The 16,979-nt window shown below is 40.9% G+C and overlaps 1 protein-coding gene across 4 annotated transcripts in view; it reads left to right on the top strand.

Annotated features, from left to right (window-relative positions):
• FHL2 (four and a half LIM domains 2) overlaps positions 1-16,979 on the top strand; it is a 63,046-nt gene that overhangs the window by 28,923 nt on the left and 17,144 nt on the right. For 2 of the 4 annotated variants that reach the window (XM_027892590.1, XM_027892589.1), the window contains exon 2: positions 15,911-16,090. In XM_027892590.1, the coding sequence (XP_027748391.1) occupies positions 15,935-16,090 (156 nt within the window). In that variant the 5' untranslated portion in view covers positions 15,911-15,934. Of the gene's footprint in view, positions 1-4,469; positions 4,650-13,261; positions 13,322-15,910; positions 16,091-16,979 lie in introns of those variants that run through there. The other 2 variants (XM_027892587.1, XM_027892588.1) reach the window with 2 other exon arrangements.

The following is a 16,979-nucleotide window of genomic DNA, read 5'->3' as shown; positions in this document are numbered from 1 at the left end:
TACTGCAGCCTCTGTAGCAATTTGGCATTCCAGGTTCCATCTGCAGGGGTAGGAAACCCAAAATGCTCTACTCATCTGTCATATTCAGGCACCACATGGCAGTCACTGAATCCAGAGGAAAGGGAAGAAGCAACTTCTCTGCATATGGTCACTACATTATCATCATTTAGAGTCATCATTCCTAAAGACCTCTTCTAAAGACTCTCTCCTAAAGACTCACCTCTTGTTAGAGGCTGTCTATTCCAAAGCACTTCCAAAGACATGCCACAAAAATCCCTGTCCCTGGTTACAAATGAACAAACTGTGGAGCTGAGGGTTTAAGGAACACTTAGAATCCAAAGAATTGTGCAGATGGCAAAGATCCAAATGTTTCACTCTAGTTTCCTTAAAAGTAGAGGCACCATCTGTTCCTTAGGGAGGGGAAAGAAGGAGAAAAAATGGTAGAGAAAGCAGGGGGAAAGACTGTATTCAGCAAAAATTGTTGTTTTCCACTCTCTTTGTTACAGCTCTTCCTTATTTCTTCTTCACTCAGTTAGCCAGGTGAGGGCTGTTCAGGGTGGCTGCCTCACATGGCACAGACAGCTACTGCTTGGGGAATTGTTTGATGGGCTGCCTTTATCCTGCAATGAATTTCATGGCTTTTCTTTAATCCATGAGGATGGATTCTTCTTGTCCAGTGAAGGACCTGTCACTCCTGTAACATGGTGTCTCAGCTTTCCAAGCTGTTGAAAACTCAACTATCAACAAGAGGGATTTTCCTTAGCAGATACCAGTTCCTTTGAACCCCGTATTGCTCCTTGAAGCTTCCTCGGGTGTGCTGTCTGCTCCTTTGTCAACCACCACTACTACTCTTCTCTGTGTTCAATTCATGTTCCTCTGCTCATCAGTGTCAACAGCTGTTTGCTCAGCTGGGAGAGAGGAAAGCAGCAGGAACACAGCTGCCTGGGTCATCCATTGCAAACCCTCTCCAAATTCAGTGATTCACAGAGAGAGGGGCACAGGAGCAATTACAATGACACTGCCAGACCACATGTTGACCAGTGTCTCACTGCCACATTCACTTTGGGACACCTCTTTTGGGGGATAGATTTCTCTCAATGAAACTAGGGCTAGCACCATAGAAGGCCCAGATTGAAATTTAAAAATCTTTGTCCAAACTGACCATAATGGTCTAAAATCTTTGTCCAAACTGACCATAATGGTCTAAAATGCTTTCAGCTCCATCTCATATCACTCTATCACAGAAACGCACATGGATTTGAATCTGTATCATCTGTGTTAGCACATGGCAATATATTATCCTTCAAAAGATAACTTTTCCTATGCAAAACCAGAAGTTCTTTGATGCTACTGAACCATAGCACCTAAATTACTGAAGAAAATCTTTTAACACTGTATGTGAAAACTATTCAAACATATTAAGAAAGCAAACATGGAAACACTTTTTTTCCAGATCAGATTGGAGTTGCTAAACCACTAATCTTTTCACATTGACTTAGGCTAAACATCCTCCCAAAAATCGAATAAGTCTTGCATCATCCCAGAGCAGACAGACTTTCACTATCTGCCTTGGCAGTGGTGATTTTAGCGGATTGTTCAAGGATGCTCGTAATTCCTTCATCAGAATTTGTGACACCCTGATATTTCTTGCTCGATGAGTATTTCTGCTTGAGGATCAGGTTACCTAGGGGGAGAAAAAAAGATCAAAATATTGTAAAAAGTTTTGTGACCAGGAGACTGAATTGGGAAAGAAAATATATGCTGAAAATACCTTTTTATCCATTGCATATTCATCATATACTTGGGGAAAACTACATATCTGTGAGCATCTTATGAGAATGAAATTTCTGGAAGATTTAATAGTGCCTGGCTGTTATTTTAGGTTTAATGAATTAAAATGCAACCTCTGCACAAGTCTATACTACTTCCTAAGTAGTAGTGCCAAAAATAGCAGTTCTCCTAAATGCATACTCTCGTATTCAAAGGAAGCATGTGTTACGCAGGTTTGGGCATCAGAAAGGGATTAGTTGAATTCTGATAAAGTAAATTAACAGTTTCCAGGATAAACTGGTGGAGTGAAGAATCAGCCTGTAGTTTAGCCACTTTATAAGTGTAGATTTCCACCTCCCCTGGTCTCTCAGAGACACTATATTTCTCTGTGTCTCAAACCGGGGGAAATAGAAATACTATACTTCCAGCTGTCCTTTTCCACTATTTTTCTTTGTTTGTTCTTTTCAGCCAGAAAAGAAAGTAACTGCTGAAATGATAGTTATTCCGGCATCAACCCAGTTGCTGAAGTGAGACTTATGAATGATTAGTAAAATCATTGAGAAGTCCTGCTACGAAAATGATACTTTTTCCATCTTTTTTCACATATGTGAGGTACAGCATTCTACCCATATCATGGAAATTGAAAAAATAATTAACACATTCAGAATATTTAGTTAGAAGCTTTGGAAATAAACTGATTCAAATAGCCCAAATCTAAACGCCATCAAGGCCCTTTTTTCTTTATATGAATTTTTAAATCAGAGCTGAGGTAAGAAGTGCAACTAAGATGGAAATAAATTATTATTGTTGTCACTGTGCAATAGTTGAATCTAAAAGAAAGAAAATTCATGATGATGATGATGATGATGATGCAGTAACTAGTTTTTTCTAAATTTGTCGACAACTCACACAGAATTTTGGCTGTTCTGAGCTCTATATTTAGAGATAGTGAAACCAAAGAACAGAAAGATGCACTGTCTTGTCCAAGGGCACCCAGCAAGTCAGTGATGGGGCTAGAAACCCAACCAGTAGCTCTCCCAAGATACAGGTGCAGTTCCAGGGTAGCTCAAGGGTTCACTGAAAATTGCTCACTGTCCGGTTTAATTCATCTTCCAGTGCCAGTGCAAATGCAAGGGAAGAGTCAGGGACTCCCCATGTGGCAGGGGAGTGCAGCAGCTTTGATTAAAATGAGATTTAATTGCCATGGCATCCTTAATCCCACACGCCCATGGTCATTCCTCCAGGGCGTGATGCCTCTGTTTTGAAAATGCAATGGCAAAGGCTGAATCAACTGACAAACAGACCCATGGGCATTGCTGGTCATCAAAATTACTCACATCTATTAAGGAGATTTGGCTTCTGACAGAAGAACTAGGAATTGCCCTTCTCCACCATTTTATTCTGTCTGTGCTTTTCTAGATTTGGAGTATTACTGAGACCAACCATATACATTTCATCCTCATTCCAAATCTGACGACCGTTTGGGTACACAAGAGAACAGCAAGTACAGGTCATAGTTCTGGCATACATTTGTTTCACAGAAGAAACCCTTAGCTAATCCTTGCATACATCTATGCCACTGCCCAGACATGTGCCAGGACCTGGTGTCCAACACAAAAGGACACTGAACTACTTTGCATCTTCTGGATGCTAAACAACAGCAACACTGTCTCTGGCTAATGGGCTTTATATTTTTATCCTTCTGGTTTCTATTAAGGTTGAAGGCATTCAAATTAAAGCACCTCCCTTTGGCAGGCACATTACTGAAGAATTACCTTGAAATGCCACACTCCACCCTACCCCTCAATCTACAGAGCAGACATCTCCCATGTGCTTCTGATCCAAATTCTTCCCTCTGGGAGGTTTCCCAGGACTCTCACTGTTTCGATTAACAGAATGTGTTTCTGCTAGGATGGCTGATGGATGAAATTGGATTTTGTAGCAGAAAAATTAGTTCCTGGTTATGGGAGGATTAATAGTTCCCCCTCTCCTTAACATGTGCCCACTGGCAGGGCTCTCCGCTGGGTACTGAGCATGTGCTGAGACAATCTGTTCCTTTGCCTTTTTCTCACACAAAGAGGTTTTTTTGTTTCATTAATTTTCTTCTCTTTCCTTCTGATTATGGGGGAACTTGGAAAGAAAGAAGGGTGGAGAAAAACTAGAATAGGCTCTGAATGCTTGTAAAGAAATGCCTGCACACTTGCTCCTCGTAAAAACAGGCACCTCTCCATGAAGGAGAAAAGGCACAGCTTGCTTCACTCTTCTTTGGACAAGACACTAAATCACAGCAGGCAAAATGACCAAAGCAAATAAAGCCTGGTACCAATTTCAACCAAAGACTTTATTCTTTCAGCCAGGTGAAGAGCCTTACAAATGTTTGGGCTTCAGTTGCTGTAAAATCTTTCCTTCTTTAAACAGCGAGCCCTTGGATTCAGCAAACCCCATGTTATTAATAAGCATCAGGGGTTTAGAGAAACAAAGGCTAGAGGAGGGAAGGGGGAGCCTTATTTTAGGAAGGGGGCCAAGAAAGACAAGATGTTTAGGAGGGGGAAGTATTGACACCCTTGGAATAGAGAAAGTGTCGAATGCCAGCTGCAGAGCCTCTAAAAGAATGAGTGTCTCCAATGCTTTTGTCTCCTTATATGGTAAAATGATAGAGAGGGGTTTCACTAGGCTGGGGAAGGCAGCAGCCTCTTTCCACACAACACTGACTGCAGAGCTGGAATCGGAAGAGCTGCTCTTCGCAGGCAGTAGAAAGCCCCAGCTGGCTGTACAGCTCTCCGCTGCAAGCAGGCCAGTGTGCTCTTTGCACATTTGTTAGTGGATGTGACCCCCTGTCCCTGGCCCAGGAGGTGACATTAACTGCCCGCTACTGCTCTGTAAGTAAATATCCCTTTTTTCCCCTTCCCTCCCCACTACCCACAGAACATATATGAGAAGGTGTCGCTTTAAACAAAGGGTGCAGAGAGGAGGAGAGGGTTGTTTAATGCCCCAGTGGGTTGTTGGGGAAGGATGCAAGGAGGGAAGGCTGGCGGTCCCCCTTTCTTCTGAGTGCATGGGGAGGGCTGTGAAGAGCAGAAAAAGACAAATTTCTTATCACAGCAATTACTGCTGCATGTCCGTCAGTAAAGTGACACATCAGCGAGCTGATGAGGCGCTGTGTCTTTTCATGTGTAACTATTTTTAATGACTGTATTGTGCTGCGTGTGTAATCCACTTGGGAGGTGATAAAAAGTAGAAGCTGAGGTCTTAGATTCCTTACACCTCTGTGCACACTACTGCTGCCGAGCTCAACAAAGGAGCATTTTTGTAGCAAGAGCAGATGCACATGAAACAAAGGTAGCCTTTCCTCTTTGCAGGAAAACACTGTGGACAGACTGTGTGTGGGAAAAATGGGGAGCCATCAGCATTGTATTTCTCCTTTTTCTGTGGAGAGAATAAATTAGAATACAGATCCTAATTAATAGCTCTGAATTCCTTCTTTTTGTGCTTCTCTCTTTGTGCATGTGTGTGCAGCCACAATAACCCAGGTCCTTACTGTATGCTAGCGCGGATTTCTCTGTGTACATAATAAAGGAAATACTAACTTTCATTGTCTGCATTAATGGCTGTTCTAAACTTTCTCCTTCCCCAAAGGCATATGGCTTTTATTTAGTTGACCTGCATATTTCAGCTGTGTACAGAGACACACACAGTCACAAAAAAGCAAACCTTTTAAAAAATATATACCAGCAAGTCAGTCAGTGATCGCTACTCCCTTGACTCCAATCTAGAGGTATATTAACTAAGATTGCTAATTGACACTGAGATTGCCAGGGTCAGTAGCTGTAACATTTATTGATGGCTATGCATATTTATATGTTGTCTTAAATGGGAACTGTGCTAAAAGAGACTAACATAAGGCTGTCTGCTATTAGATACGCAAACGCGTCCAAATGTGGAGTGCTACAATTAAGGTTGTCGTTGGGTTTCTCCTACAAACCTTATTTTCATCATCCCATAAATTTATGGGAATCCCTGCTTTCTTACCAAAATCCTCTGTGCCTTTTATCAGCCAGAGCGTAAACTCTGAAAATGATTGCTTTAGGCATTTGGATATGGAAGGAAAAAAAAGTCTATTTTTTAAATTTTATAAAAGTTTCTTGTGCATATACCTGAGAAAGGATGCATTCTAATGGCTACTCTTTCAAGAGCCTGTGGGTGTTCTTGACTGCATTTTGAGAAAATTTTTAAAAAAAGGATATGAGTTGCTATATTGAAAACTCAGTTCCTAACAGGCCGCAGTTTCACTACCAAAACCTGAGCAGAGCACCAATAAAACTACCTTTTACCCTAGCCATAGCACAGGTAATGATCTCTGGCTTGCAAGCCAACACGTTGTTGAGGTGAGCAGGGCAGCCAAAAAGACCCAAAATGCTATTGTTGAGAAGTCAAATTTTTGAAAATTACCTGGGGTTCCCACCTGATGCTGAGCACACCTGAGGCCGGGGGATGGATCAGTTCTTGTGGTCTTTTGAGAAAGCTCAGAAGATCAAGATGGCTAAAGTGCAGGGGTAGAATACACTTATTTTTAGTTCTCACTACTGCCAAATGTGGTCCCGTGAGAATCAGCAGTGCCACACATGCAAGCACCAAATAGTCACTTCCAGGTGGTCTGGATTTATAGGAAAATATCACTAGCTTTTGTGAGATCACTGTTCTCTCATAGCAGTGTCTATACTGTGTCAGATATTGCTTGTCTATGTGAAGCTTCCATGAAGAACATGGAATCCCAGCTGAAGTACTCAGGTACAGATAATGCCCTCTTTTCTAACTATGATTATACAGCTTCTTATCAAAGTGTAAGGATAGCACTTTCTCTGAAATCACATCTTTTCTGTCCATATAGACATCAGCTCTCCCAGATGGCACACCTTGCATTAGAATAAAGATCAGACAACTCCCTTGATCACACAACACAGTCCAGCAGAATCCCATGCTTTGAATGTCAGGAGCCAAAAAACCCCAAAGCACTGGTGCAAAGTACAGCTCCTATAGTTAAAAGGGTTAGTGGCAGTTTTTCCTGCATTACACTGCAAATTCAAGCTTTTATGCCAAAAGAAAGGGATGAGGAGGGCTGCAAAGTCCTATAGTCACATGAGTGACCCCCGGCTCAGTTCTCCAGGGCATTGAGCCAAGCAGCATCTTATCTGCTGATGTCCTCATCTCCTTGCCTTGCCTTTCCTCACCTCACAGGGGCCAGGACATTCAGAGTTCTGGAAGCACTGGATAAATCTTTACACCATTAGCCACAAGCAATGCCTGCTGCTGCTGGCCACCACACTCACACTGTTTCAAGGTCCCTGTGGAATAGTTACATTCAGGTCTAGGTCTCATTCATGCTTCTCTGATGGATAAATCTGTCCTGAGCATCTTCAGACAAACTCTGGATGTTGTAGTGTTGTAGGCAATCATCTTCCCTCACTTGGGTACTGCTTCAGAGATTAGGGGATCTCATAATTTGCATTTTTAGACTGATTAATTCTAATGGTGTTGTTTTAATGTTTCATTTACATATGCACAATTATTTGTGATGCAGATTCACCCCAAGTGAGAGTGTGAAATGGCAGGGTGATGACAGATTTCATGAAAATAAATCTTGGATACATTGACAGCCACTGAAGCATTAACATTTCAACAATATTAATTAGTTATGTATACAGAGAGAATTTGATTAAAAACCACTAGAGTCTTCTTTTAAGGATGATCATCAAAATACTTGTGCCAGGTGAAAAAGTTACAGTCCTAATTTTGTTCCTTTTTGCATATCCTTCTCTATTATCTTGAATTATATTAATTAGGATGCTGAATGGCTACTGTACATATAGTACAGTATGCTGTAAGAGAAATGTAGGTGAACATAATGCTGACACAAGCATATTCATCTTTCCCTTTCACAGCAAATTTTCAGTTTTAAAGTTGCGAATATATGAGCCACACCAGACAAGGTCTAAGATATCACTTTTGATGGTGTGAGGTAGTTCTAAACCCTTGACAAGAACAGGCTTAAGGGCTTAAACCCTATCACTCTTTCTTTACTTCATCTGCATAATAAAAGTAGTGAGTTGCATTTCCCCAGATGTATTTTGCCATTGCTTTGAAGCATTCCAGAGATTTTGAGCAAAAGTGTCCTTAGAGACCAGGATCTTGGCTGTGATGAATTCCACCCCTCCATACTATGCCATGCATCTCTCTGTGGTTTCATTATCTTCCTTCTTCAGTTAGAAAGGATCTTGCACACAAAAAGATCTCCTCTGTCCAAGTCCCCAGGCTTTCTCTGTCTTTCTATGCTTTCTTCTTTATCTCTCACACACCTCAGGTACTTTGGCTCAACCTTAGTAGATGATCTCTTTTCTCTCTGTGTCCAGTCTTAAGCCCCAAACCCCAGACAAACTGGGCCAAATTGGTTTCACCCAAGTGCAATCGACCTGTGTTGCCAAGATGTGCCCAGATGAATGGGTAAACCTCTAAGGTTTACGTAGCCTCTCTGTCATGATTTGGAAGGCCAAGGGCATGGCAGCTGAGCAGAGAAGTGTGGATACCTCACAGCCCTAAGGCATCCACTGCTACAGTGGTTTTATAGGGCAGCTGTATGTACATTAACTGATCCTCCAAACCACCAGATGTGTCAATTATCTCAGACAGAAGGGGGTTTTGTGGCCTTACCTCAGTAAACAGAACCAGAGCTGTTCTTCTAAAGGTCAGAACAAATAAAAAAGCATTCTTCTTCCACAGAGTCCTCCCAGATTTTCTTATATCCTTTCTATGAAAAAAGGAAAACCAGAATATTTGGGACATTGTTCTATATTTTTTTCTTTGGATAGTGGTATGCAGGATTTAAAAAATATAGGAGATCTTGGAAATGTCACTGCATGGTAGCACATGGCATTTCTGGATATTTTTATCTTAAGGTCCAGTTTCTCTGAGATTAGCAGTGTTCTTGTCAATAAGAGAAATCAATCCTTTTCTGGAAAGATAAACCTCCACTGGAGTTTAATGTCTGCAGACACTTCGCTTATACATTACTTATGCAGGGTAGGGCCAGAGATAATAATCAGGTTTATTAATCTACTATTTTTCTCCTCTATCATTTTCTTTTATCTGCTTAAATGCTCTTATTAGAAATATGAGTTTTTATGCTTAAGTAATATCAAGTATTTGACCTTTCTCTTTGAGCAAGCTTTTGCTTACTCTGCAAGAGAAAGAAGGAAGAGAGCAGTTTAAAAAGGCTTTAAAATAGAAAATAAGAGCAAGCCTTTCTGCTTGAACTGTGCTCTTCCTTGCTGTGGTAGATTTAAGAGTCATGCTCCATGTTATTTCAATAGGCTCCTTTTCTAATTGAAATGTGTGCAGGAAGGTTGGTAAGACCACACATCCTCCAGTCATTTCAATGTCAACCTGAGATGATCATAATGTAAACTGTGTGGGGTAAACTTTCAAAGTATTAATGCTCAGTTCTTCTGTGGTATTTGTAGTTACTACCATTGGTGCTCACTCTACCACTGCTAGAATTACTAAAGTGGAGCAGATCTTTATTGGCTGCCAAACACAATAAACTACACAGAAACCACAAGTGGAGTATTCCTTCTCCGCTACTGTAACAGGGATTACTTTAGCCAGATGCAGGAGGAACCTTAACACACAAGAAACATTTTCTGTTTGGTTTTTTTTTATTATTATTTATATTCTGTTAAGGAAAACAGTCTTAAACAGCACACTATCCACTTTCCAAGTCATGATAGGCTGACTGTGCAATCCAGACAGGAGCCAGGTATGCTTTGGTTATCTGCACATGTTAATGCAGTCTGTCTGCTCGGAAAATTGCTCTAAAGTACTTAAAAAGAGATATTGGAATGTTATACCATAGGCAAAATAAGTCAGCCTTTCCCAAGGAAACTGAGTCCTTGGAAAAATCTGTGATTATGTAGAATAATTTAAAGTAACTCTAAAAAGTCTATTAAAAATTAAACTTTTTTTAAGATGGCTTTTAAGATTTGGCATCTAAAGGCCTGATTGTGATATTTAGGAAGAGGTCTCTTTACTTATGGCCTAATATTTATTGGGTTTTTTTTGTTGCTATTATTACTAATTTTTTTTTTAAATATCAAACCTGGCTTTTGCAGGAGACCTTCTACAAGATCTGTGAATATCTACTCTGAGCTCAAAACTTTCAGAAATGGCAATGAAAACCTCTGTAATTGGACTTCTAATATTCTAATCTTGATGTAGACACTGGCAAAGCAGCCTGGGCTCGTTAACAGGGCTGTTCTGGGAGATCAATGACATAAGGGCCTTGATTTCTTGAAGACAGGGCACCAAATTCTTTTGATGGGCTTACTTCAGGATTGCCCTTCCATAGCAGGAGCAGGAGAAAAAGTCTTCTGCTTTCTTCTCACCTTAAAAATTTAAAAGAGGAGTGCAGACACATCTGCTTAAGCATCCCTGTCTCATGTACAAGCTAAGCATAAGTGCCCCAGATCATGGGGCACAGGGTTACCCAACAATTTGTTCCATACAGTAGTCTTGCCTCCTCTTTTTAACGACCCACAAAAAGATGTTGGTATGAACAAGATAATAATAAGCTTCAGTGTTTCAGTTACTTTGAAAATGTATTTTCCTTTTTCTCTCTTCGCTCAAAAAGTGCACCTTCACAGAGCAGTGAAGTCACTGGCAGGGGCAGAGGGTCTATGGAAGGGAAGAGTGGCTGGCTGTGCTTCCTGCAGGACGAGTTGTGCATCACTATCCTCCCATTGCCTCATTAACTTCTGCACTGGCCATCTTTAGCATAAGGAAGCAAATGTCCTTCTGTGGCCCATGGAGAGAGACTTGGCTTTTCTGCTTGGCTCCCCATGGCCAGGAGCCCGCTGCTGGGAGATCAGGGATACAGGCAACTTAGAGCAGCAACAGCTGTCCTATGGCCAGCAAGACCTCCAATCACTCAGATTCCCTTTGCTCTCCCTCTGCTCCATCATAAGTGTTCACTGGCACTTACTCCATGAAGAGGATAAGCCAGAGCTGGGCAGCTAAAGAAAGAGGGATAGCACCCCTTAATGTGTTTTATTAAATCTAAACACACAGGACTGCTTTGGGTGCCCATGATGTGCATCTACACCAGCTAATTTCCACAGACTGAGGTGCAGGTGGTTTATGACCATATGAAACTTTCCTACATACATACGCTTTTCATCAATACTATGGGAAAATGGTAATTTCTTCTTTTCCTAAAGTCAATCAAAAACAAATAAAAATAGGTTTACCCCTTCTCCCCTTGCGTGGCCTTATGGACCGGTTTGGAAAAATGCGTAGGTCTTTGAAGAGTGGTTTGCTGTTGCTGAAATGAGATGATAGATAATGAGTGTGGCAAGAGTGGCTGAGTTACAGGAAAATAGTCACCTCTTGCCAGAAAGACCAGCATAGTTTGAACTGCTAGTTCATAGTTGTAAATAAATCTTTGCAATTGAGCCTTTGGAATATCAACATAAATTGTTTCCAAATGCTCTAGACCTGCATGGCTCATGTCATTACAGTTGCCAGACTCAAATCTTCCTTTCTAAGGGGAAAGGAAATAAACAGATAAAAAGTTCTCCATGTGCACAGTTCTTCTGGAAAAATAGTCAAGTGAGAGAAATGTGTGTGTACATCTTGGAGGACCTTTTATTTCCTGTGCAGGTGGCAACAGACCATTCTGCTGCAGGAGCACATGTAGAGCCCTGGTACCGGATTGAGGTCAACAGCAAGTCCTCCTTTGGCATCTACAGGGGCTTAATCCTGAATTCTATGTCTCCAGATACTGTTACAACAAGAGATCAGAACTTTAATGAATAAAATTAACAACTTCTACATGTTTTACACAGTTTGCCTTGGCTTCTTTCTCTTTCTTGTGCCTGTACATCTGCACTTCCCAGTGTTCAATACCCCATAAGAAGGGTTGAAATAAGAGACACACAGAACATCACTTATTAGTCTTGCAGCCCCTACTCGAAAAAGCAGACAAGGTCTGCCTTTTCAGTAATCAGTAGTGTCATGGGATCGGGTAATGCTGGATGATTTCTTAATGACATGATAAGTCATAATTTTTATGAGGTAATATGATAACTTTAGCAATTTCTGCTAGTAAAATGAGACTGAGCCAACAAGGAAAAAGAGGAAAGAAACCTAGATTTTAAGTCAGTCTACTAATTTTTTGGTAATTTTCCTGCCAATTCTTACCCTTCCTGGAAGACAGAGTGTGGGTAGTGCTAACATTTGGAATAAACTGTAAGTCATCTTCTGTGCACGCAACAGAAAGCTCTTTCTTCTTGAAGATGTATGTGTTATGTCTGACACTGTACGAGGGGGACCGCATGGCAGAAAAAAATCAATTTCTACTTCATAATAATGTTTAGAGCAATCTGAAAAAGCATACATATAGAATGATTACTGCAATAAAATCTAAAGACCTTGTACTACAATGTGGTGTAATAACAGTGAGCCCCTGGCCCACAAAGCTTTACAGTCACCAAGGATCAAACACAAGAGGAAGAAATAGATCAATGGCAAGGAGGTTGAACTGCAATTTGTGTCTACTCAGAACTGTGCAAATCTTCTGTTTCAGTTCTTTGTTGGTTTGGGTTTTTTTTCATAAAACCCAAAACAGTGCATAAAGACTGCACTAAGCTAAGCATGAGGGTTTTTTATATAACAGGAATCAATGGACTGGCAATGTAAAGGACCATGTGTACAAAGTGACAGACAAAACCATTGCTCAAAATGATTCACATTTCTTCATTTTAAGACAACAGTGAAATAACGTGTTTGAAATTATTGCTAATATTTAGTAAATAGGCCCCATGATTACTTTACACTTAATTCTCTCTGGAGCAGAAAAAAACTTGCACAATATCCTCAGAATTTCACACAATAGATCCTGAGACCAAATCCAAGGCCAGGACTTAAACAGCCTGGAATTTGGGTTGCTTAACCCTGAATTCCATCTTTCTGAATGAAACCACATGAATGTGAATTCCTAACTTTAAGAGATATTGGATCCAAAATTGGTCCCAGATCCAATAAAGTTTCACATAACTAAAACCAACATGCAGATCTTGGAAACTTTCCTTCCTTGTCTTTCGATCACCCAAATCTCTGGAGTTGTTCTTCGTATCCCAATCAGAGCTGTCCCTACAGTGTCTTCACAGAGCACAGTTCATCCCTAAATCTGTTTGGGGCATAGAAATGAGGACTGTTTCTCCCTGTTTAGGGTGAGGGGGACAATCTACTGTGACTATCTCAGAGCACTTTTAACAAAACTAGATCCCTTCCAGGATAGCGAGGCAAGTGCCCAGGTATTATCTAAAATAGGGGTAGTGACTATTAAATAATTGTTAAATAAATTATTACATTATTATATAAATTATTAAATAAATATATTACATAATGCTTGCTTCTGCTCCCCTGAAGAGCACCTGGAAGACAATACAACACTCAAGAAGGAACCTCCTGTGATCAAGAGACAGGAACATCCACCTCTAAGGGAATAGTCCTTCTTCCAGTCACAATGTACTTTGGCAGCTTTGGATGAAGTACAAAAATGGTATAAACCTGTAAAGGAAGCACACTCTGGTTTTTGCTTTTCCACATCTTCATTGAAGAGAAATTTTTCACTCTTTGATATCACACATCTACTTTTAATTCAAGGCTAGAAAGAACTTATTCTGCAGAAAAGTGACAAATGCCAGTTCATAAGTGGTTTCTCACACTTTAACTTAGCAATAATGCACATTAAATGTACAACCAAATTCCATCATTCAGAAAAAATTATCTAATAAAAGTCTGATAAAAAGTACAGATTTCTGTTGTAAATACAGATCATTTGAAAAAAGCTATCACTGCTCTCAGAATCTGTCATACATTTACATGTTCAGCTGAGTGTACATTGGTCTGTCTCCATTAATTTTGCTGAAATTACTCCATGAAGGAAATGAAGTCCTCTCTAGTTCTTTCATGGGCAAGTCCAAACGTTATATATCTTGGAGGTATAAACAGGCACAAAACAGAGAGGCAAATAAATCCACCATCAACTTTTAAATGTTGTGGTAATGACTGCAACTTTACTTCAAGAGGAGACTAACTTGCTGGAAGCAGTTGTTAAGGAAATGTCCCTCTCTACTGTTCCTGTTCTCTTGTCTTAGACTTCCATTGCCAGCTACTGCTGTTGGGGATGGGCCAGACAGGAGCTTTGGGTAGTCACTGCACTTCTCTCTTCAGAACATCTTCTTACTTTCTGTCTTTTCCTTATCAGATCCTATGATCACCTCTAGTCCTTAATGACAAAGAGCACCTAACGTACTCCGAGCTCCCCTCTGGGATAAGGAAGTTAATCAGTTCCTAGAGCATCATTAAGGTCAAAGCAGTTGGACTGCTACTCATTCTGGGTTGTCAGTAGCACAAATGACCAGCTGTCATGATTTTTCCTCTGAGCATATTTTGGGGTTTGGTAGTTTGTCTATCTTTTTTCTTTAGTAGTTACTTGTAGTTCAAGGGACTTTTCAGCAGCTGAGCCATCGCTTACCTACTGTACACATATAAAACCACTCACCCTCAGTCTGGGCTTGTCAATTCAGCAGTTGATCAACCATTAAAAAAAAAAAGCCAAACAAAAAAAGATTTCTACCCATCCAAACAAAATAAACTTTACCCATTCAGACTGCCCTAAAACCTTAATCACATTCCAGCTATAGGGAATAGAAGATAATAATAAAAACTGAAATTCTGGAGGAGAACTCAGGATTTCAGAATGCCCTGTGGGTGGTTCCCACTACCAGCAGGATAGGACAAACTCCAGAATCCAGTAGCCTGTGCCAAGTACACTAAGCAAGTAACAACTTTTTGTTTGAGAACTAAAGCTGGCAAAAGGACTGCAGCTGCTGTAAATGTCACTTGTGCGTGAAAGACAGAGGTAGCCACTTAAGCCATTAGTACTCAAAACATTTAAGGATTTATAGATCAAATGCAGCTTAAAGAGGAGATGAGGCCTGGCAGGCAGTGAAAATCAGGCACTCCACATGGCATTCACTTTCCAATTGTGAAATTTTCTTTCCTAAGCAGGCAGCTATGCCCTCTCCAGCTGTAACCTCCGAACAGATTTCAGGTGCAAGACATGCTGCAACCCTCAGGTTAAGAAAGAAGCTGATGACTCCAATGAAACCCAAAATAAATTGTCCCAAGCAATAATAAATATTCATGTACTTAATCAAAGTCATTTGTGTCACTGTTGCTTGTATGTGCGTCCAGAAAATGATAGAGACATAAGACCTGAGGAGCAAACAAAAGTTGTTCCTAATTCAAATAAGCTGAAACATCCTATGCAATTTCTTCTACTTGCTTTTCCCCTTCCATAATCATTGTTTGACATTTGTCTGAGCCAGGGTATCTAGCTCCCATTTGTGTGCCAGTGCAGTTGAATAATTCATTCAGTTGCATCAGGGAAGAATGAGATATACAATCACCAGCTTTACACCTCCTGCTGTTAACAGTGCCCATAGTCCCAGGCACAAGAAGAGATGGAGAGTTGGTCTCTACCTGCAGGGGAACAATTGCCAGACACTGGCTTATTGAGTACGCAGAGAAGAAAGGTGCAGAAGCACATAACAGTGGTACCTGAGAGTCTGTGCTTGACTTAAGTCTACTAGCAATGCGAACCTTTGTCTTGCCTTAGGCAGGAGATGTTTCTAAAGATTAGCTGGTTCATCCTCTTAATGTACTTGGCTCCCTCCACCCCCTACAGAGACACCTTCTTGCTTTGGAACTATTGGTCAAATCCCCCTCACAAATCCCATGAGAATTCTTCAGACTCAGGGGTTACTCCTCCCTCTTGTCTCTAACACTAGTTTTGGTGAAAGATGGATCAGTGAATGGCTGAAGTACATGGGCTATTGTCATTGCCCTGCACTGTAGAATTTATGGTCCATTTTCTTCCTATTGTGTTCATTTATTTTGATTGAAATCCAGATTAAAACTGAGGCACAACGTGGTAAACAAGAATGGATAAACCTTTCCTGGGGGATTGGGTCTAACGTAGCTCAGTCTGACACGTATGCGCCTGTTTCTGTCTTCCTGACAGGATAGCTGAACTCCAGATACCAAGATGACTGAGCGCTTTGACTGCCACTACTGCAAAGAGTCCCTGTTTGGTAAGAAGTACATCCTGAAGGAGGACAGCCCCTATTGTGTGAAATGCTATGAAAACCTTTATTCCAACACGTGCGAGGAATGCAAAAAACCTATTGGCGCTGACTGCAAGGTATGCCAGATTTGTGTCTTGTTACAGAAATCTCAGTAGAGTAGCCTGGATACAGAGCTGAGACTTGGAAGGATACAGCTTCATTAATAGCTACACAGGGGTTCCTTTTGGTCAGAGAGCATGTTTTCTGGACCCCTGTATCTGCTTTTTATCACTTCATTTGGCAAAACTTCTTTACCAGGCATGGTAATAGAAATGCCTTCCTGTAAGGTATAGAATGATCTGATGTAAGAAATTCATTAGGAGTCATTAGGAGAGTCTGTCCTCAGGGCCAGCTGCGATCTGGAAGGGTGACAGAAGCAGGTTTTGCTTGAGTCAGAGGGAGCGAAGCCACTGCTGGCTTTCCAGTGATCATAATTCTGTGGTCATCAAAGAGACAAGACACGCTCAAGAAAAGGTGCCAGCTTGGGGACCACGAAATCTAGCTAATGCTCAGCCAAGCAATAAATCAGATAGAGTTAGAAAAGTTAGCCTTTTAAATACAGAATGATGAGAAAGGAGTCTAACTAAAGATTGGAAAGGACAGAGAAGAAACTCTTCTTGCTTGAGCTGTGCAAAGCTGCACCACATCAAAACACCTGCCTGATACAACTAAGGTAAAACCACCTGCATTTCTTTAAAGTTATTTAAAACTACCAGAGGTCACACCAGTTTCACCCTGACAGAATGAAGATGGATGAGCCATCCAATGAAGTTCTGTTGGACTGCTACAGACAGACTTCATCCAAGAGCCATGCTCCTTGCACAAAACTGACCTGTGCAAAGTTGGGCAGGAGTTTCACTGACAGAGTGAGATTGCCAGAGTAGATTGACAGAGTAGAACTGCAATTTGTATTGCACGACCGTAGGATTCTTGACTGATACAAGGAGATCTGACATTTGATTTCCT

Source organism: Empidonax traillii, unplaced genomic scaffold (genome assembly GCF_003031625.1).
Source record: "Empidonax traillii isolate 1590-97213 ecotype Southwest subspecies unplaced genomic scaffold, ASM303162v1 scaffold360:size843394, whole genome shotgun sequence".
NCBI classification, from domain to species: domain Eukaryota; kingdom Metazoa; phylum Chordata; class Aves; order Passeriformes; family Tyrannidae; genus Empidonax; species Empidonax traillii.
Note: the sequence above shows the minus strand (reverse complement) of the source record. Positions and strands in the feature narration are given on the sequence as shown.